General features: G+C 40.5%; 1 protein-coding gene across 9 annotated transcripts in view; it reads right to left on the reverse strand.

The window, feature by feature from the left end:
- LOC135088793 (uncharacterized) overlaps positions 1–21653 on the reverse strand; it is a 90367-nt gene that overhangs the window by 53951 nt on the left and 14763 nt on the right. For 5 of the 9 annotated variants that reach the window (XM_063983832.1, XM_063983833.1, XM_063983835.1 and 2 more), the window contains 2 exons: positions 18463–18668; positions 15735–17509 (listed from right to left, as the gene is read on the reverse strand). In XM_063983832.1, coding sequence (XP_063839902.1) covers positions 15735–16036 — 302 coding nt within the window. In that variant the 5' untranslated portion in view covers positions 16037–17509; positions 18463–18668. Of the gene's footprint in view, positions 1–15734; positions 17510–18233; positions 18314–18462; positions 18669–21653 lie in introns of those variants that run through there. The other 4 variants (XM_063983839.1, XM_063983837.1, XM_063983838.1 and 1 more) reach the window with 2 other exon arrangements.

The raw sequence follows: 21653 nt of genomic DNA on the forward strand, positions 1-21653 counted from the left end.
AAAGTTCTCAGGGTTCACACTTCACTCACACTCTCTCTCTCTCTCTCACTCACTCTCTCTCTCTCTCTCTCTCTCTCTCTCTCTCTCTCTCTCTCTCTCTCTCTCTCTCTCTCTCTCCTCCCTTCTTGACATACAAGGAAGAAACAAGAATTGAAAAAAAAACAGTAAACAAAAGAAGATAAAGAAGAAGGAATAATTGAAGGAAGAAATGAAAGCGAGTGAAGCAAATATAAAGAAAACGAGTAATAAAAATCCGTGAGATGAAAGTTAACTAAAAGAAAAGTAAGTAATAATTAGAGATGCGAATTTCCACAAAGAAAAAAAAAAGAAAATAGAGAAAAAGGGAATATCATAAAGAAAGAAAGGAGAAGAGAAGATGCGGAGATAAAAATATGAAAAGACACAAAAGATTGAAAGAAAGGAAGAAGGAATTACAAAGGGAAGTGAATGAGGGCAAGGAAAGAAGGAAGGAAGGAAGGAAGGAAGAGAAATTAAGATTAAAAAAAAAAAAAAATAAGTGAAATTATGAGTAAAGGAAGGAAGAAAGGAAGGCAGGGGGAGAAGAAGGAAGGAAGGAAGGAAGGAAATAAGCAGAACATAAACTAGAAATTCAAGACAAAAACGAGAGAGAGAGAGAGAGAGAGAGAGAGAGAGAGAGAGAGAGAGAGAGAGAGAGAGAGAGAGAGAGAGAGAGAGAGAGAGAGAGAGAGAGAATGAAAGAAACGAAGAAGTATAAGGCAAAAGAAGAACAAGAAACGAGAAACAAACGAATGAAGAAAAAGAAAAAGAAGGAAAGCAAGAAAACACAGGATCCTTTAACAAATATCCTTCAATTAAATATTCCTTCCTACATTCTTGATCCGAAAGCTCCTTCATTCCCAACACTTCCTTCCCTTCAAGACTAACGGTATTGTCAAAAATCCTTCACCGCAATACCCTTCCACGGTCCTTTAACCCTTTGTGGCCGCCCTGTCTGCCTGCACCTCCCCCTCCCCCCACCCACTAAAAATAAAGAAAATAAATAGATAAATAAAAATAAATTAGCTCTAGTAGAACAGAGAAATGAAGCTTTGAATAATTCTAAAGCCTCTGAACTTTATACACGAATGAGGAAGTACACACACACACACACACACACACACACACACACACAGTACAATAGTGTTTTCTTAATTAAATTGCACTTATGTAATCAAATTTTTTTTTTCTCACTACCTTTCCTGTTTCCTCATTTGATTTTTGTATATATTTGGGTTAGGTTGAGTTTAGGTTATGTTAGATAAGGTTAAGTTTAGGTTTGGGTAGGCATGGTATAGAAGGGAAGGGATGAGAAGCTTAGGTGAAGTTACATTGAGTTTGGTTAGGTTTGGTTAGGTTAGACTGAATTAGATTAGGTGAGGAACGAAGGGTAACACGGGATGATACAAGGAAGGAAGGAAACAAAGAAAGAGGAAGCAACGAAGAGGAGGAGGAATGGAGGGAGAAGGAAGGAAAGAAGGAAGGAGGAAGGAAAGGGTAGAGAGAAATGGAGGGAGGATAAAGAGAGGAATGAATTAATGAATGAACGAGCGAACGAAAGAAGGGAGAAAGACAGAGAGAGAGAGAGAGAGAGAGAGAGAGGACTGGAGGGAGAAAAAGGAGGGAGGGAAGGAAGGAAGGAAGGAAGGGATGAAGGAAGGGAAGGAGTGGAGTAGTGTGAAGGGAGGGGAGAGAATTACCTCATTTATTGTAGTTATGTTGAGGGTGAACGCTGATTCTCTCTCTCTCTCTCTCTCTCTCTCTCTCTCTCTCTCTCTCTCTCTCTCTCTCTCTCTCTCCCCCCTTTTATTAATTCAAGCCTCTCACCTTCCTCTCACTTCCTGGAAACCTACATCTTCAATATCTCTATTGTATTATATAGCTCTCTCTCTCTCTCTCTCTCTCTCTCTCTCTCTCTCTCTCTCTCTCTCTCTCTCTCTCTCTCTCTCTCTCTCTCTGATTTATATCCATTTGCTGCTGGAATACGAGAGAGAGAGAGAGAGAGAGAGAGAGAGATCTCTCTCTCTCTGATTTATATCCATTTGCTGCTGGAATACGAGAGAGAGAGAGAGAGAGAGAGAGAGAGAGAGAGAGAGAGAGAGAGAGAGAGAGAGAGAGAGAGAGAGAGGTGTGGGTAAACATAAGGCCACGAGAATATCAGAGGCTGGTCAATATCAGCTGGCCAGGCTCGCCATTAGTAAACAACAAACGTTCATGGGGGTGTGAAATGATAAATGTATGTGTGTGTGTGTGTGTGTGTGTGTGTGTGTGTGTGTGTGTGTGTGTGTGTGTGTGTGTGTGTGTGTGTGTGTGTGTCTCTCTCTCTCTCTCTCTCTCTCTCTCTCTCTCTCTCTCTCTCTCTCTCTTTGTGGTGGTCAGATTAATGTTATCGTTCTCCTCCTCCTCCTCCTCCTCCTCCTCCTCCTCTTCTTCTTCTTCTTCTTCTTCTTCTTCTTCTTCCTCCTCTTCCTACTTTCCATCTCTCTCTCCTCCTGTCTCTGTCTCCCGTCGCTTTCCACTTCTCGCTCTCCTCTTCCTTCTCCTCCTCCTCTTCTTCCTCTCCCTCCTCCCAACGATCTCTTCTTCCTTTATCCGTTTACCGCATTTCCCTCTCTCTCTCTCTCTCTCTCTCTCTCTCTCTCTCTCTCTCTCTCTCTCTCTCTGTCCACTTCCTTCCTCTTGTCACCTCTTCCTTCCTTCCCCTTTCATATCTTTGTTCTCAGTCTCTCCCCTCTTTCTTTTATTTTCTTTAACTCCCGCTGTCTCTTTCCTCTTCCTCTTGACATTTTCCTCCTTCCTCCTCTCCTTCCTTCTCTCCCTCCCTCCTCTCTCCCTCCCCCTATCCCTATTACCGCATGCTCAACCCAAGCTGGGAACGCGACGGGAAAGCTGAGAGAGAGAGAGAGAGAGAGAGAGAGAGAGAGAGAGAGAGAGAGAGAGAGAGAGAGAGAGAGAGAGAGAGAGAGAGAGACAGTCAGTCAGTCAGTCACACACACACAGGTAGAAAGACAGCCAGACAGACAAAAACAGACAGCCAGACACAGAAAACAGACGAGACATGGAAAGTTCTTGACAAAAAAAGACACATTCATACAGACAAAAATAAAAACACAACGACAAGCGCAGCCACGCCGGCACACTGAGTTTCAACGCATCGCCTTTCCAAGCTTCCTTCGTCCCTCTGATAATACAAATATTCACAAATACTTCCGCGCCGCACCTCCTTTACATTCAAAAGGTTATAGTAGATGAAGTTACTTGGGTTTCTAGGTAAAGATGTTCAAAATGCCCTAGTTCAAGTTACACGAGTTTTTAAGTGTCTATGACCCGTGTCACAAACAAAATTTCTACATTATATCACAGGAGAAATGCTCTTTAGAACCCGGCCAATCATCTTTGTGGTCTTTGAAAATAGTAATGAAGTGTTTTTATATTTTAATGGTGTTTTTTTTTATGGTTGCAGTGACAGATTAACAATATTTCTATAATGTCAACAGGAGAAACACTCATGAGAACCGTGCTAATTATCTTTGTGGCCTTTGAAAATAGTGGTAGGAGAGAGAATGTCTTAGAACGCGGGCCTGTCACGGGAATATCTGCTGGGTGGGTTAGCCGGTCCTATGCTGCCTTGAACATGCTCTCGCTCGCTCTCTCTCTCTCTCTGCAGTGCTTTATCTGTGGAAAGTTAAAAGTGTACCATGTGAAGTGCAGCAAAATGTACGAGTCTCCCCTCATCTCTCTCCTTTCTTTAATTCCGAGAACGTCGAGGCAAAGAAGCAAATTAGTCAAGGGAATATATGTGGCGACTCGTTCTCTACATCACGTCTCCACTTCCTGGTCCCGTCATCTCTGTTATATCTGCGTCTCTTGTTTCTTACTGGTTACATCGCCCTCCGTTCCCCACTGGTGCTCAAGAGAGATATATAAAGACGGTCCTTCTCGTATTTTCTGGCCACCACGGTCCCCACACTTGTAAGAGATTATATCCCTTGATGAGGACACAAACAGGAAATATAGAAGGAAATAACAGATGAAAGAAAACGAAGGCAAGGAAGAAGCTAGGAAGAGAGGAAGGAAGGGAAAAATGGAAACTTGCAGCCCCAACAACGCATATGAGCTAACAAAGAGAGACTAAGATAGATGAGTCAGGAAGTGGAACCGGTACTCAATTTTATCGAAAGAGATCAGTCAAGACGGCACGAAGATTTAATACGCATGAATGAGAACAGAGGGCAACTGAAACACTACAAATGGACTCCTGGCAGCAAAAACAAGACACAGGGAGATCTAGAAGGCGATAGACAGACAAAAGAAAGTATTGGCTGTTTGTGGAGAGGCTTTAGAAGAGGATCAGGAGCAGCTGTTTACATATAGAGAAGAGTGAAGGACATTCCCGAGGCACCGCTACTTGGTGTATGGCGAGAGAGGTGGAAGAGCCAGTGTCGTGTGTAGCTGACCTAGTGAACACAAGGAAGTTGAGCCTCGTACGTGCGTTGTCTGCCGTCCCTTTAAGGAAGACTGACGCAGTGAGAAAGTTTGGCCTCTTCCAGCAATGTTAGTAAGTCTTTGGTGCCACGATCAGTCTCAAAACACGTCATGTTGTGCTTGTTTGAACTTAAGTCGTGAGTAAGCCCTTTTCAGTTGTGTACGAGAGAGAGAGAGAGAGAGAGAGAGAGAGAGAGAGAGAGAGAGAGAGAGAGAGAGAGAGAGAGAGAGAGAGAGAGAGAGATTAAGCCACAAGCGAGGAAAATGAAGGAAGGTAAGACGGAAGTGAAAGAAGGGAAGGAATGAAAGAAGGAAGAAAGGAATAGAGAGCAGAGAAAGAGAAACATTAGGAGCAGGAGACAAAAGGAGAAAAGATAACAAGAGAAGAGAAAGTAGAAAGCTTAACAGAGACAAAGAAGAAGAGAAGGGAGAGAAGATAAGAAAAAGATAACAATAACAAGAAATAACGAGAATAGAAGGTGAAATAACGGTAATAAAGGAGGCGAAAGGGAACCATACGATAAAATGAAATAGATACGATAAAAGGGGAAACAAAGAGAAATAGAAGATAAAAGGAGAGAGTAAAGCGAAGGAAGGAATAACGGGAAGGAGGAAATAAGACCGAACGAGGGAATAAGAGAAGGAAGGATTACGAAGGAAGGGGAAAATAGACAAAGGTAGAAGGAGAAGTAGAAGGAGAAGCGGAAATGGAAAGGAAGATAAGGAAAAGGAACAAACGATAGAAAGAGGGAAAAAATAAGAAATGAGAAGATGAGAAGGAATATGAAGGGACTAAAATAGACGATAAACAAAGGAATGGGAGGAATGCGAGAGGCAGATAATGAAGAGGAAGAAGAAGAAAAAGGGGAAGAGGAGGGGGAAGGAGACGAAAAAGAATTAAAAAAAAAGAGCAAGAAGAACAAGAACAGAACCCAGAACGAGAAGAACAAGAACAAGAGGAACAAGAACAAAGAAGAACAAGAGGAACAAGAACAAGGAGAACAAGAAGAGGAACAAGAACAAGGAAAGGAACAAGGAGACAAGAAAAAATAGCAAAAACAAACAAAATGAATAATAAAAAACACTAATAAACATATGCAAAGGTAAAGGAAAAAAAAAAAAAACGAGAGAAATGGAAGAAAAGAAAAGAAAAAAAAACAAAACGCATTTCCTGTAAAGAGCATTTGTCACATTTTTAAAGATAAGCTCCTCTTCCTCTTCCTCTTCCTCCTCCTCCTCTTCCTCTTCCTCCTCTTCCTTCCTTCCTTCCTTCCTTCCCTCCGCAGCTCAGGCTCTTCCTCCTCTTCCTCCTCTTCCTTCCTTCCTTCCTTCCTTCCTCCTTCCCCTCCGCAGCTCAGGGAGATAAACGGAGATTAGTACATCGCCTAATCTCCACCAAGTCCTCCACCTGTGTCCCTCCTCCTCCTCCTCCTCCTCCTCCTCCTCCTCCTCCTCCTCCTCCTCCATCATTCGCTGGCCCTTCTCTGCAACACCTAAACTTGTAGGAGGAGGACAAGGACGAGAACAAGGACGAGAAGGGAGGAGGAGGAAGGGAAGAAGAACATAGGAAGGAATGAAGGGACTGGGATAATAGGAGGAAAGGAGGAAGGGAGAACGTAAATGGGTAATAGAGATAAGATAAAGGAGGAGGAGGAGGAGGAGGAGGAGGAGGAGGAGGAAAAAGAGGTTAAGAAGGGTAAAAGAGGGAAGAGAAGAATATCATGAGTGAAAGAAGGAGAAAGGGAAAAAACAGAGAATTTAGAAGAGGAGGAGGAAGAGGAGGAAGAAGAAGAAGGGAAGGAAAGAAGAGGAAGAGAAAAAAAAGAAAGACAAGATGCACGAAGGTCAGAGATGATTAAAATGACGATAATTAGAAAGTTTACGTAAAAGTTTCTTCCTACACACACACACACACACACACACACACACACACACAACATATCCCCAGCCATAAACAAAATCAATATGGCCTTTCCTATCTTTCCCTTCCCTCCACCACTACCATTATCACCACCACGACCACCACCATCACCACAACCACCTTCCTTTACATCCACCTCGATTTTGTACCACTTTTCTTTTCTCCTTCATCTCCCTGCCTCATTTTTCCTCCTTTTCCTTCTTCTTCCTTCTTTATTTCCGTTATTTTAAGCGTTATTTCCTTTCTCATTGTTCCTTCTTCCTCTTTTTTATTCTTTCCTCGTTTTTTACTTTTATTTTTTCTCAACTTTATTTTTTTCTTTAATTTTCCTTTTCCGTTTCTCTACTAGACTTATTTTTTTTTTTTTTTCCTCCTCCGTTTATATTTTTCCTCTATTTTGCTTCTTCCATTCTTATTTTCTTCGTTTTTCTTTCTATTTTTTTTTCTTTAGGGTTATTTTCCTTCCCTTCGTTTTCCTACCTTTCTTATTTTCTCTCATTTTTCTTTTTTACTCTATTTCCTCCCAGCCTCATTTTTTTCCTCCGTTTGATTTTTTTTTTACTTTTTTTTCTCTCATTTTTTTCCTCATTCTTCTTCCAGCCTCCTTTTTGCCTCCTTTTTTCCTCCTCCCTCCTCCTTCCAAGTCTCATTTTTCTTCAATTTTTTCCACTTTTTCCTCTTTCTTCCTTCCTCCTAACTCTTCCTAATTCCTCCTCCAGCAAACAATCTCATTTTTCTTCCCCCTTCTCCTCCTCCTCCTCCTCTTACTCTCCCTCCTTCATCTCCCAACCTCATTTTTCCTTTCCCCCTTCTTCTTCTTCCTTCTTCCTCCTTCGTCCTCGTTCACCTCAGAGTTCCTTCTCCTCCCTCCCTCCCTCCCAACCCTCATCCTCCTCCAAGCTTCATATTTCTCCTCGTTTCCTTCACAATAACAAACTTACCAGAGCTGATATAAAAAAAATTCAAGTTGAAAAATTAAGGAATAAACTCCACTGGCATTCCCAATACTTTTTTTTTCCTAAGTCTCGTTATGAATATTTGAGTTTAGTTGCATTTTTCCCATTACTTTTTAATCCTACCTCCCCCCGTCCCCTAGTGAAGACTCGAGCTTAATAAGGCAGACGAACAGGCAACATGTGATACCCCTGAGGTCTAGATGTAGCTAATGAGAAACGTGAGACTCCCGACACAGGTATGGGAAATTGATGCATATACTGAAGAATACAAAAGATAAATAAGTTACTGTACAATTTGGAAATTATGATAAAATATGAAAACTGGAGGCTTGCAGATGAGTTATTGAGAGAGAGAGAGAGAGAGAGAGAGAGGAGGAGAGAGAGAGAGAGAGAGAGAGAGAGAGAGAGAGAGACAGAGAGACAGAGACAGAGACAGAGACAGAGAGAGAGAGAGAGAGAGAGAGAGAGAGAGAGACAGAGACAGAGAGAAAAGATGAGTAACAGGGAATTATTTAAAAATATGATAAATGCGAAGGGGAAAGGACGAGGAAAGATGAATAATAGAATATTGGATGATTTGATGAAAAGATGAATAATTCAAAAATACATTAGATACGAAGATACGAATGACTTGGAAATATAATACATACGAAGAGGGAATTGAAGGAAAATAACAATAGAAAATTAGTCGATTCGAAATAATTTAACGGTATGAAGGAAAAGGAGATGAAAAATGGATTATGAAAAAAATTAAGTGAAAAAAAAGCAGAGCTAGAAATGCGGAAGAAGAGATAATAAATGATAGAAATAAGAAAAAAAAAGTTAATTTGAAAAAAAATAAGGATAGAATTACGAAGGGAAGGATAAGAAAATGATGGAAACAGAAAAAAAGAAAAGGAAACATGAAACAAAAGAAACAAAGGAAAAAAAAGCGAGATGAATGGAGCAAGATGAAACAAATACAGGGGACAGTAAAGGGGACAAACAAAAAGAATAAAAAATAAAACAAAGGAAAAAAAAGAAATAAGAGTGGATAAAAAAGATGAACATGTGGATAATATGAAAAAGATGAAAATGCAACATATAATAGGATAGAAAACACAAAATTTATAGAAAACGAGGTCATATGAAAAAATAAACAAATAAGCATAACTATAATAAAAAAAAACTGATTAAAAAAAAAATATATATAACAGGATTATATGCACAAAGAAAACTTATACAAAACGAAAAAAAAAAGAAAATAGAAAATAAATAAAAGAAACATGACTACAATGAACGTTTAAAACATGAGGAACAGAAAAAAGAACAAAATTTAACAAAATTGAACAAAACGAAGGAACATAAGAGAAAAAGAAAGAAAAAGAAAAGAAAAAACGAAAAAAAAAAAAAAAAAGTGGCTTATACGTAAAAGAGGGGAGGGACGATTTCATGGGAGAAAGAAAACGGGAAAAAATCAGACAGGCGTGGGGGTTGAGAGAAAACGGAGTGTAAACAAAGCAGGCAGACGCTTCCAAAGAAACGTCACACGAAAAACAAACACGATTTAAAGGGAGAGACTCAAATATTCTTTTAGGCGGAGCGAGTACGTACCAGAGAGAGAGAGAGAGAGAGAGAGAGAGAGAGAGAGAGAGAGAGAGAGACCCAGAAAAATCAACAACAGCACAATAAATAAACGAAACGACTAAAACAAAAATAAAGAAAAAAAAACTGTACAAATAACGAAAGAAAAAAAAAAAAACAACAACGAAAAAAAAAATATATATACACATCAACAAGACACGAATAAACAAGATAATGAAAGAAAACGGAAAGAAAATGGAATAGAGGAGAGGGAATACGATTTACATTACAAAGTGCCACATAAAAGGCAACGCAATAAAGGTTTGGTAAAGGAAGGGATCAGGGAGAGACGTAAACAGAGAAGGAGGGGGGGAGAGAAGTTTGGGTCCCGTAAATAGAGGAGGGGGACTGTGGGAGAGTCACGGAGAGGAGAATGTGGGATTGCATTTATCCAGAGAAGCTTTAAAAGGCGTTAGCTGTGAGGGAGTATTGAAGGCACGTGCAAGGGAAGGAGGGACTTGAACGAAAATGCTACGTAACTTTTTTTTTTTTTTTTCATCTTCGTGTTTGACTTTCTTGTTTGTTTGTTTTGTTGATTTGTTTGAGTGATTTTTTTTTTTCAATCAGTTATTCCTCATTTTATTTATTTTTAGTTGTTGTTGTTACTGTCGTTGTTGCTTTTATAATAATAATAATAATAATAATCTTTTCTTCTCCTCCATCATCATCATCATTTTCTTTCTCTGTTTTCATCTTGGCATCATCATCATCATCACCTTCACTTTCTTCTTTTCTCTATTATCCTTCATCTTCTCTTTCTCCTCCTCCTCCTCTTTTCTATCTCTTTTTTTTTTCATATGACCTCCCCGTTCTTCACCAGTTTCTCCCATATGGATCTCCACCCCCTCTCATCTACCTCCTCTCAAAGCACCCCCTCCTCCTCCTCCTCCCCATCCTTTTCATCAAGGCGTCTTTTTATGCAGTTCCCCCTCCTCGTCTGTCCGCCTCGTTTTCTTTAATCCACAGTCAGATCCATCGCTACTATTAATATATTGTTCATTTCTCAGTCGATATGTCTGTCAGTTCATTTTTTTTCTGCTGTATCTCTTTCGACATGGCTTTTATTTATTATTCATATATTCATTTATTATTCTATTTCTCTGTTTACGTATTCATTTACCTATTTGTATTTGTTGCTTTTATTTGTCATTTTAACTATTTATTTGTTGATTTACATGTTAAGGAGACTAATCAAGGGCACAAAAACAAGTAGATTAAATAAATATGTAAATAAGTAAATAAAAGCTCATTCATCATGCGGCTCCTAAGAGGAAACTGCAAGGAAACGAACAATTTGAAAAGTTTGCCAGTTTAGTTCTGAGTTGTCTTGATGCTCCCCCTGTGAAATTATTCAAGTCGTACGCAGGAGGAAGAGAAAGGGGAAGAGAATAGCAGGGTTTACAAGTGAAGTGAATGAAAGAGTGAAAATACTGGTTAGTCTTTGCATTAGTAAGATGGACAGAATAATTGTGTGAGGAAGTAGAAAGCCTAGTGCTGCGAGGCTACAGTAGGGGAAGAGGCAGGCAATTTGCAGTTCATAATAGCAATGACAGAAATAACGGTAGCAGATAATGAAAGAGTGAAGATACTGGTTAGGCTTTGCATGAGTAAGATGGACAGAATAATTGTGAGAGGAAGTAGAAAGCCTAGTGCTGCGAGGCTACAGGAGAAGAGGCTGTTCATAAGAATAACGACGGAAATAACGGTAGCAGATAAAGAGAGATGGAATATTGCAATTGTTAGTGAAGGAATCAAGACAATCTGTTAGGGAAGAGTCCATGAAAAGAATAGAATAGTTTTTGATTCAGCCATGTTTAGGAGTGCTAAGTTAAACCTCCCCATATGTGAAAGCAGTGAAAATTTTGATAACTTTAAATGGTACTGGGGATATAACAAGGGTGACACACATTTTCAGATCAATAATCAGGACAGGACACCAAATAATGAATTCAAGCTTGAGATAGTTACAGTTCAGAGATAGGAGTGCGATTTAAACAGTAATGCACAGCAACATCGTGGTCATATGGGGTCGAAAAGTGATAGGAAGGATTTAGTTCTCAGATATGGTGATAGACAAGACCCCTCCATTGAGTTAGCAAATGGAAGGAGGAAAAGTATTGGCGCAGGAGACACAGAATCCTCACGTTCATGAAAGCCGTTTGAGCAAGAGAAAAGATGTTAAATTTCCAGTTTTATATTATATTATGTGAAGGTTAGTCCAAGTATGCTCAGCGTAGAGGAGAGTTGAGCGTCACTGGAGGAGAGGTCATGGTTGTGGGGAAAGTTGTGTCGAGGAGAGAAAGGAAGGAACTGAATTTTTGAGGCACTGAACAACAACACAAAGTTCCCGTGCAACATTCCGAAATAATAGAAGGATTAGAAGTTAGGCATTCTGTGGCTCTCGTGACTCCCGCTGAGTTGAGGCGTCTGGCAAATGAGGTTTAAGAAATTCATGATAGTCATCAGCGCAAGACTGGATAAGAAATTCGACTGAAATAATATATATAAGTAACAGGAACACCGCTATTAATGGATATACAAGACTGAATGACTGATTTTTTTTTTTTTTATTATATCAATATTAGTAATTTGATTAAGCATCTGCACGTCTGGTACACTGAAATAAAGCTCTCTCACGGACCCATCGCAACACGTGTCTACTGATCTGTGACGTACCATTCAACAAAAAGGTAACATTACAAGAGACACCGACAAGATTTATACTACAATACGCATTTCACAAGTTCATTATATCTATACGCCCAACAAATATTGAACTTAGTAGCATCTCCTCTTGCTCTCCTCTACCTGACTACCAATGCAGCGATACAGCCAGAGAGGAGACGATACGCAACTGCAGAGATAAAAACCAACTTGACAAATTATCTATATACGAAGGAGATTTAGGAGTTAGAGATTCATTATACCTACATACCTGGGAAATACTGAGCTTATTACTATCACCTCTTGTTCTCCTCTACCTGCTGTGTAACAATGCAGTGATGGAAACGATATACAGCTGCAGAGATGGATGGAAGCCAGTGTGAGGGAGGCTTAGGAGTTAAAGATTAATAGGTTAAAGGGATGACTCCAAAACACGCGAGCCAAGTGAATACCGAAGCACCTTGAAAGGCTTGTTTGAAAATATGTTTGCCGTGAGAGTTGAGAGAAAGTGGAACGAAAAGCTTAAAAATGGCGACAATGGCGACTTGAATGCAGAGATCAGAGGCGTGTTAGCTAAATGAAAGCTTAGAAACGTGCTGAGAGAGAGAGAGAGAGAGAGAGAGAGAGAGAGAGAGAGAGAGAGAGAGAGAGAGAGAGAGAGAGAGAGAGATGAAGAATAATTCATCATAGATACGTAACGATAAAAACAAAAGGACGGATGAGAGAGAGAGAGAGAGAGAGAGAGAGAGAGAGAGAGAGAGAGAGAGAGAGAGAGAGAGAGAGAGAGAGAGAAACTAAAGGTGTGTTGAACAAGGTTGCAAACACATTACCTGAGCACAGGAAGCTTTAAACACGTTAATAGAGGATAGAATTGAGATAGAATAGATAGAATAGAACAGAACAGAACAGATAGAACAGAGGATAGAAAAGATGAAGCACGTTAGCAGGGGACACAGAATGATAACGCGAACAGGAGGCTTGGAAAAAGTAAACAAATAAACACAAGTGAACAGAGAATATGCTGATTGTAAGAAAAGCCAAAAAGAAGGCTAAGAAAAGAAAATCAATAGAAAGTTTAAGGAAAGTTTAAGGAATCTTTAATGCCTGAAAGGAAAAAAAAATACGAAACTAGAGCTACGTGAAAAGAAAAGCTTGAAAACAACTTAAATGATGACGAATATAAATCATAGACCTTAATAACCCTTGGCTGCTATTTGGCACATCTTTCCTTCACCACTAATCACTCTGGGACTAATCTTTACGTGTTCTATAGCCACCTCCAACCTTTAAACTGCATAGAAATTCCAAAATCTTTTCTTCTTATTCCCTCTCTTTCTTATAGATGCTTTAGAAACATTTCCTGCATTACTTCTGGTGCTGTTAATGGTTTCATATCGCTGTGAAAAGATTAAAAAACGCGTTAGTGAAGAGAAACTGGAGGGAAGCTAAACGGGATACCTGAAAACGCTTTAACTGATAGAGAGCGAGAGAGAGAAAGAGGACGGCGGAGCGAGAGAGAGGTTTTAAATTGAGTTAAACTAGGAAGAACTGAGGCAAAATGGACGACGAGCTCTCTCGGAAATTCGGTAACTGACTGAAAGGCAAAGGTGCGTTAAGGGAAAGTATGAAAACACACTGCCTGAAGGGACACTGGAGAGATGAACGACTGAAGGGACACTGGAGAGATGAATGACTGAGGGGACACTGGAGAGATGAATGACTGAAGGGACACTGGAGAGATGAATGACTGAAGGGACACTGGAGAGATGAATGACTGAAGGGACACTGGAGAAATGAATGACTGAAGGAACACTGGAGAAATGAATGACTGAAGGAACACTGGAGAAATGAAAGACTGAAGGAACACTGGAGAAATGAATGACTGGAGGAACATTGAAGGGGATGAACAAGAAGGCTTGGAAACGCGCTGACCGAGAGAGGAGTGAAGGCAGGGCGAGGTGAAGAGAAATGCTTGAAAAAATGCGTCAGACCAGCGGTTCCAAAACCTCCTCACGTGACGCACGACACCGCCGCCCCCCAACACACACACACACACACACACACACACACAAAGTGGAGCGAAAGACTTACAGCGCCGTTGTTCCATCATCAAATCGAAAGCCATTCAGAAAACCATGCAGTTGTATATAACAACATAACTTTGGAATAAGTAAGGCAGAGTGAAGTGGCTGAAGAGATGTTGGTTGGGGGTTTGTTGTTGTTGGAACGACGAAGCATCAACACAACGGTCCAATCCCTGTGACGCCTAACTTGGGTTCCCAACATCACTAACGAAAACGGCGTAAATGCTGGGAGAAATTTGCCTTGTGTGACGCCGCCTTAAGATACCCACAGTTTTATGAACATAACGGCACGAGGCATACATAATATTCATTCTCATAATTGGGAAATGTAGGCACTCATGCACCAGTAAGAGACTGAAACAAAGATTTGCACAAATATGAAGACATGACACGTAAAAAATCATTCAAAATTCAGAGCACTGTAATGTAAAGGAGCTTACTCCAGCAAACAACTGAGACCACGATGCGTACTGCTCTGCACACTAAACATGAACTATGAAATCAATGCGTACAAATATTTCCAATTCTCCAGTTCTCATAATACTGAAATATAAAGCCGACTGCATGAAATATATAGTTTCAAAACCTTATTTTAGTGAGATAGATATAGACACATGATTGTGGAGTCATTTCAATATATACTCTTAAACAACGATTTTTGGACAGAACTTCACGCTTCCCCCTCCCCTCCCTCCCTTGTCTTTCCCTCCCCCTCAGTGAGAGACGCGCGCCGTGTTTGTGAACCAGTGTCAAGGGAAGGTACGCGAGTTTAACGGAATCGAAGCGAAGGGAAGGTAAAGTGACTATCGCTACCCAAGAAATACCTGACGGAGAGTTAAACGAGGGAGCGAGCCGGGGAGCGTTGCCGGGAGAAGCCCTGAGGAGCGTGGAATGAAGAGTCGACCGAGGAGCGCTTACAAGGAAGAGCGTAAAAAAAATAAATAGTAAAAATGAAAGGCGGCGTTTGCGCAGGAGAATGACAAACGAGAGGAAAAACAAACAATACAGCGAAAGAGAGAGAGAGAGAAAGGAAAAGCATTTAGAGAGAGAGAGAGAGAGAGAGAGAGAGAGAGAGAGAGAGAGAGAGAGAGAGAGAGAGAGAGAGAGAGAGAGAGAGAGAGAGAAAGGAAAAGCATTTATCGAGAGGAAGGAATACAGGTGCACGAGACAATAAATAATGGAAAAAAAAAATGAGAAAAAAGAAGACGAAGAAGAAGGAATAACAGGGAGAAGACGAGACATGAATAGAAAGATTTAAGGAAGGAAAGTCAAACACGAAGCAACAAAGAGGAAAGATTAAAAAATAAAGCAAAAACTCGCAACAAAGACACGAGGAATAATTATTTGTGATATTGAGAGCGCTGAATTAATCTGTCTGTCAGTCTTTCTCTCGTTTTCACAATAACTACATGAATTTGCGATAAAATTAACACCATATAAAGCGAAACATATCAACATACAGAAATAATGTGTCTAAAATGCCAACTTTATGAAATTATTAGTGAAGAATTAGATTTGATAGACAGAAGTGTTCATTTCCTCCCAAATTGTTCCCTTTGTGATAATAATTGTTTTCTAGTATAATTGGGTTGTTAGTGCAGTCATTAGAGAATTCTAAGAGATTAGACGAATTTACGGATAGCGATAATAGGTGCAAATACGTAGATATGTTTTATACAGAACAGTCATGTGTAGACCTGATCAGTATCTAGGACAGAGCAAGAAATATATTATATTTATAATATATATATATATATATATATATATATATATATATATATATATATATATATATATATATATATATATATATATATATATATATATATATATATATATATATATATATATATATATATATATATATATAAGGTTAGGTTAGGTAAGGATAGGTTAAGTTAGGTTAGGTTCTTTAGGTTAAGTTGGGTAAGTTTAGGTAAGGATAGGTCAAGTTAGGTTAGGTTAGGCTGTTCAGGTACTCACGGGGCATTGAGGGGTCCGTACTCCACCTGGTAGCGGAGGTCAGCGTCTGAGGGTCCGGGGGGCGGCATCACCTCCCCGTCAGCGTCAGACCACTCGGGCCACACCCACGTCACCTCCACGGCGCGCTGCTTCAAGGGCACCAGAGACACGTTGCCCCACCCGTCACTGGCGCCCTCACACCCCTCCCACGCCCATCCGCGCCCCCAGCACTCCAGCTGCCAGTGGTGCTGTACCGTGGGCGTCATGGGGGAGGACGTGGCGTAGGATAGCACAGGTTCTCCAGGCGAAGGGATTCTCAGCATGGGTAAATGGGTGTGGGATTGAGTGACGCCAAGGGTAGGAATAGATGAGGTAAGGAAGGTTAGAAGAGGAAAGAAGAGGAGGGTATAGTGAATAGGTTAGGTTAGAAGGGAGAGAATAAGAAGGTATGAAGGAAAGGAAGATAGGGGAAAAAACAGGAGAGTATGAAGGAAGGAAGGGTTAGGAGAGGAAAGAATTAGATATGGTTAGAAGAGGGAAAAGGAAAGGGTAGAAATGAGAGAAGAAGGAAAAGGGTCAGGAATGGGAGGAATGGAAAGATGAATAGAAGAGAAGAGAAATTAGAAATGGGTAACGAGAGACGGTAAAATGAAGGAGAAAATGGGGATGAAAAATGAATTAAAGGATAACACTAAGGGGACAAAAAAGCAAGGAATACATAAGGAAAGGAAGATTAGCTAAGGACAGAATGGAAAGACAGTGAATGGGTGAACGAGTCTTTCTAGGAAGGGGAACGAGGAGGAATGGGTGACGAAAGGTGAATGAAGGACAGAATGGAAATGGACGAATGAGTGCTGCCAAGGGAGGAGGGAAAATGGAATGGGGTTACGAGGAAAGGGTTAGGGTCAAGAAGGGAAGAATGAGAAGATAAGATTGTTGGAAGAGGAGGGAAAATTGAGGTGGCGGGTTGATAAGAGTGGAGGGGAAAGGTCAGGAGCTTAAGGAAAATAAAAATAAAAGACAGAGGAAGGAAAAAAAGGAAAGGAGGATGAAAAATAAGGGAGGATAAAAAAATAGGCAAGACAAAAGGAAAAAAACTGGGAGGAATCGGAGTTTGGACGAGATTAGGATAAAGGTCACGGAGGAAACAGCTCAGGGAAAGAAAGAAAGTATAGAGATTTAGGAAAGAGGAAAAAAAGGAGGAAAAGTAGGAGTAATCAGGGTTATGGGGAAGGCAAGGAGACCCACCACGTCACGCATCCTTGGTCCTCCGCGTCCTTATTCTTGTCCTGAGTACACAAACACACTCTGCACTTCTCCTCCTCCTCCTCCTCCTCCTCCTCCTCCTCCTGGTGCTTATCGCTGGGGTAAATATTATAGTCTAGCTTTCCTCTTATCTCAGTCTGCCTTCCTGTGCCCCTGTCTCACCCTCACACACACACAAACACACACACACACACACACACTTATGCTAATGGCGCGAGAGGGCTGGAAGAGGGAGGGCTGATGTGTTTCTCGAGCTGGACTGGGAAGGCGTGAGTGGAATGAGCACTTTGTTGTTTAAGGCCATATTGGTGTTATTTCCTCACAGGCGAGACGGATGAAAGGGTTAAGTTTTTTCTTGATTTTTTTTTCAGTTTTGTTTTTCTGCGTTTTCTTCCCCTCTATGCGTTAGTACAACTGGGTGGGGGGTAAGATAATTATAGTAGTTTTCTTTTTTCTTTTTTTTCCTCCGTTTTCTGTTCACTTTTCTCTATGGTGAAAAGAGGAAAGGGGTCTGCTTTATTTTGTTGGCCCTGTTTTGGGAAGATGGCAGCGTGAGTGGACAACGAGATAACTGTAGTCTCTCTCTCTCTCTCTCTCTCTCTCTCTCTCTCTCTCTCTCTCTCTCTCTCTCTCTCTCTCTCTCTCTCTCATGCTATGAGGAATAAAGGGACATTCATTACTCTTTGCACTTCTTCTCTTTCCTGTAAGATAATAAAAGCGTACACAGGAAGAGAGATAACTGTAGTCTTTTATTGTCTCTCTTCTCTTTTCCTCTACGTTACAATAAGAAATGGACACTAATTCCTTGTACTTTTCTTTTTTTCTTGTAAGATATTAGAAGCGTATGATAATTAACAGTGAAATTTTTCTTAAGTTTCTGTTCTTTTTACTCTACGTTAAATAAATAAAGATAAATTCATTCTTTATTCTTTACTATCTAGTCTCCCTTCTATGTGTGTTGGTGAGGTATTAGAAACGTGACGCCAGAATAAAAGTTTACAGCTCATTCTTTTGTTTTGTCTCTTCACTTTTTACTTTACGTTACAGTAAGGGAGATAAAAGGAGTTCACATTCTTTACACACTTTCCTCTGCCTTCTTCATGTGTGTTGGTAAGATATTAAAAACGTGACTGCCAAGTAAAAGATAGCAGTACAGTCGTTTGTGTTTCTCTCTCTCTCTCTCTCTCTCTCTCTCTCTCTCTCTCTCTCTCTCTCTCTCTCTCTCTCTCTCCACACGACAGTTCCAACACTTACAATATTTTTTTTTTCGTTATTATACGAATGATAACGATAAATTTAGCAACTTCACGAATCAAAACACTGAAACTCCACACACTCACTCTCTCTCCTCTCTCTCTCTCTCTCTCTCTCTCTCTCTCCACACGACAGTTCCAACACTTACAATATTTTTTTTTCGTTATTATACGAATGATAACGATAAATTTAGCAACTTCACGAATCAAAACACTGAAACTCCACACACAGGGATCACCAGAGAACACGAGCGCCACCACATCACAGGCGGCGGGAGGCGGAATTAGGCGGGCACAGGGGGTGGGTAAGGGCCGCGGTGGGAGGAGCCAAGTTAGCGGGGAAACTTGAGATTACTGTACTGCTGTGAGGAGGTGGCGTACGTGTTGTCCTCGTTCTTTCTCCTCTTCGGTATTCCAGTTCGACTCACAGTGTTTTCTGTAAAGAAGGACAGTAATGGTGAGGGTGGTGGTCGTGATGGTGATGATAATGGTAATAACAACGAAAAGAACAGGAAGAATAAGAATATGATCCAGAACCACCACCATCACCACCGCCGCCAACAACAACAGCAATAATAACGAGATTCACCACCTACCATCACCACCACCACCACCACCACCACCAACGACGGCGTAAACAATACCAGCAGCAGCAACAAAATCAGAGAGAGAGAGAGAGAGAGAGAGAGAGAGAGAGAGAGAGAGAGACAAATGGCATCGAGTATAACAAAACAGCAAAGCAAAAGAAAAATAAAAAAAAATTTGTGTAACATGAAAAAACAAGGAGAGGAGGAAGAAACAAAAATAAAATAAGGAATAATATGCACAACAAAGAAAGAAGAAAAAGGAGGAACAGGAGATGAACTAAAGAAGCAACATGGAGTAGGAGGAGGAAAAGGAGGAAGAGGAGAGGAGGAAGATCAGTTAACATCCGTAAAAACAAAACTTCTCAGGACTTGAATAAAATTTCTCTAGGACTTGTTAGGAAATAGTCTCGAATAACATCTAAGAAAATAATAAAATAAAATAAAGAACAAGTAAATATTAAATAAAATTTCTCTAGGACTTGTTAGGAAATAGTCTCGAATAACATCTAAGAAAATAATAAAATAAAATAAAGAACAAGTAAATATTAAAGGAAGTACAAGATTATTACAATTATTATTAAAAGGATCAGAGAATATTCGTTAAAAGCATATCTCATTTTTCTAGCTGATGTACGTAGAATTCTCTCTCTCTCTCTCTCTCTCTCTCTCTCTCTCTCTCTCTCTCTCTCTCTCTCTCTCTCTCTCTCTCTCTTAACCTTACCCGTCCTCACTCAGCATTAAGCTTTTCACTCATTCACACTCTCATTAACTCTCTCTCTCTCTCTCTCTCTCCTCTCTCTCTCTCTCTCTCTCTCTCTCTCTCTCTCTCTCTCGTCATCAGTGGGTGGAATCAGGAGAATGTCAGTGTGGCGGGCGGGGAAGGTCACACACTCACTACACTAAGTATGCATTAGGCAGGCGGGCAAAGGAGGATCTCTGGCGGTGCTTAGCGGAGCGTGGCGGAGCGTGGCGGCGGTGGGTATTACAACTGGGGACGTTTAAACATTTCACTGGTATTTGACACATCTTTCCTTAATTAATAACCACTCAGATATCGTTCCTTGCAAAATCTGGTCTTTTTTTATCCCCTCTTCTTCCTTGTAGGTGTTTAATGAAGTGCCATGCGTCGCTTTTAATGCCGTGAATTGATGCGTTTCACAGTAAGGGTTGGCCCATGCACGACTATTACCGCCAGTTTTCACAGTTGCAGTCACCAGCTGTTTGTGAGGATACAGTGGGGAAAAAAAAAAAAAAAGAAGGATTTTACAAGTATTCTCTACACAAGATTGACTAAAAAGCTACAAGGGATCAGAAAGGTGTATTGAAGCTTTTGGATTCTCTTTTTTACTCAGTCGTAGATTAAAAGGGAAGGTCTGGTCTTAAAAGTGGTTTAGGGAATATAACAAAGGTGATCTAAACCAAACTTTCATGGTCAGTCATCAGGATAGGACAAGATACAACAGCTTGATAGTTATAAAAAAAAAAAAAAAAAAAATAGAAAGAAACTGGTTCTCAAATAGTGGTAGATGAATGGAATAGACTCAGGTCGTTAGTGCCGAGTCAACAGAAAGCTTTAATTAAAATATTCCACCAGTTTATGGATGGAGATGATACGTGGAAACAGAAAGGCATAATTTATACAGGCATAATTTATACAAGGACTGCCACGTGTAAGTCTGATGGCTTCTTGCAGCTTCCCTTATTCTTTTATGTGTTTATGTTCTCAAATAATCTTCCTGTGGTATTGAGACTAATATAAAATTGAAGGGTATTGAGCGTGGTTGAAGTGGAAGAGAAAACAGCGGTGGAGTAATAAGAGAGAAGTTCCTAATTGCTTCGTAATTATCTGTGTGGTATTAGAAGCGAATGGTTTTGCAATAAGAGTAATAAGAGGGAAGCTGCATTATTGTATTGTTTTCTCTTCGCCAATATGATGCAGCAGTTAATTGGATTAAGCGTCCAACAAAGCAACCATCAATCAAGCGCTTTTAGGCAGGGAACAAGCTACAACACGGATGAACGGCTGTAAAGGAGACTAGCACAGGTATAAACAGGAGGCTGACAGGACTCGCAGGGAACAAGCTACAACACGGATGAACGGCTGTAAAGGAGACTAGCACAGGTATAAACAGGAGGCTGACAGAACCTCGCAGGGAACAAGCTACAACACGGATGAACGGCTGTAAAGGAGACTAGCACAGGTATAAACAGGAGGCAGACAGAACTCGCAGGAAACAAGCTACAACACGGATGAACGGCTGTAAAGGAGACTAGCACAGGTATAAACAGGAGGCAGACAGAACTCGCTAGGCAAACACCGTTGTAAATGAATGGACTAAAATGAGCAAGAGGTTTCAGGACACTTCTCAACATTCCGTGTAATCCTTTTTCGACTGCAAAAGGAACAAGACCACTACCACCATCACCACCAACGACAACAACAACAACGGGCGGCGGCGGCAACGTCAGTGGACATTTTTTTTTCCACCATTTCTTGTTGGCATTGATCAAATGAAATAGATAAACAAAAAAAAACGCGATAAGTGTATAATAAAAACATCAGGTAGTTTTCAAGAGAAGGCTGAATTAATTTATAGATAGACAGTCTAATTATACAGCAGCCGTCACCATCAGACTCTGCCACGCGAAAGCAAGCAACCATTATAAAGACAATTTAGTAAAGCAGTCAAATAAGATAGCAGATGGTGAGTTTCAAGGGGCCCACGATCCACTTAGTGTTGGTCAAATAGTCTTAAGCGGATTCCTTACTTTCTTACGTTCCTGTTATTGTGGCATTAGTAAGGGTTGCTGAGAGGGTTCCATTACTGTTTGGG

This window comes from Scylla paramamosain, chromosome 31 (assembly GCF_035594125.1).
Source record: "Scylla paramamosain isolate STU-SP2022 chromosome 31, ASM3559412v1, whole genome shotgun sequence".
NCBI classification, from domain to species: Eukaryota; Metazoa; Arthropoda; class Malacostraca; order Decapoda; family Portunidae; genus Scylla; species Scylla paramamosain.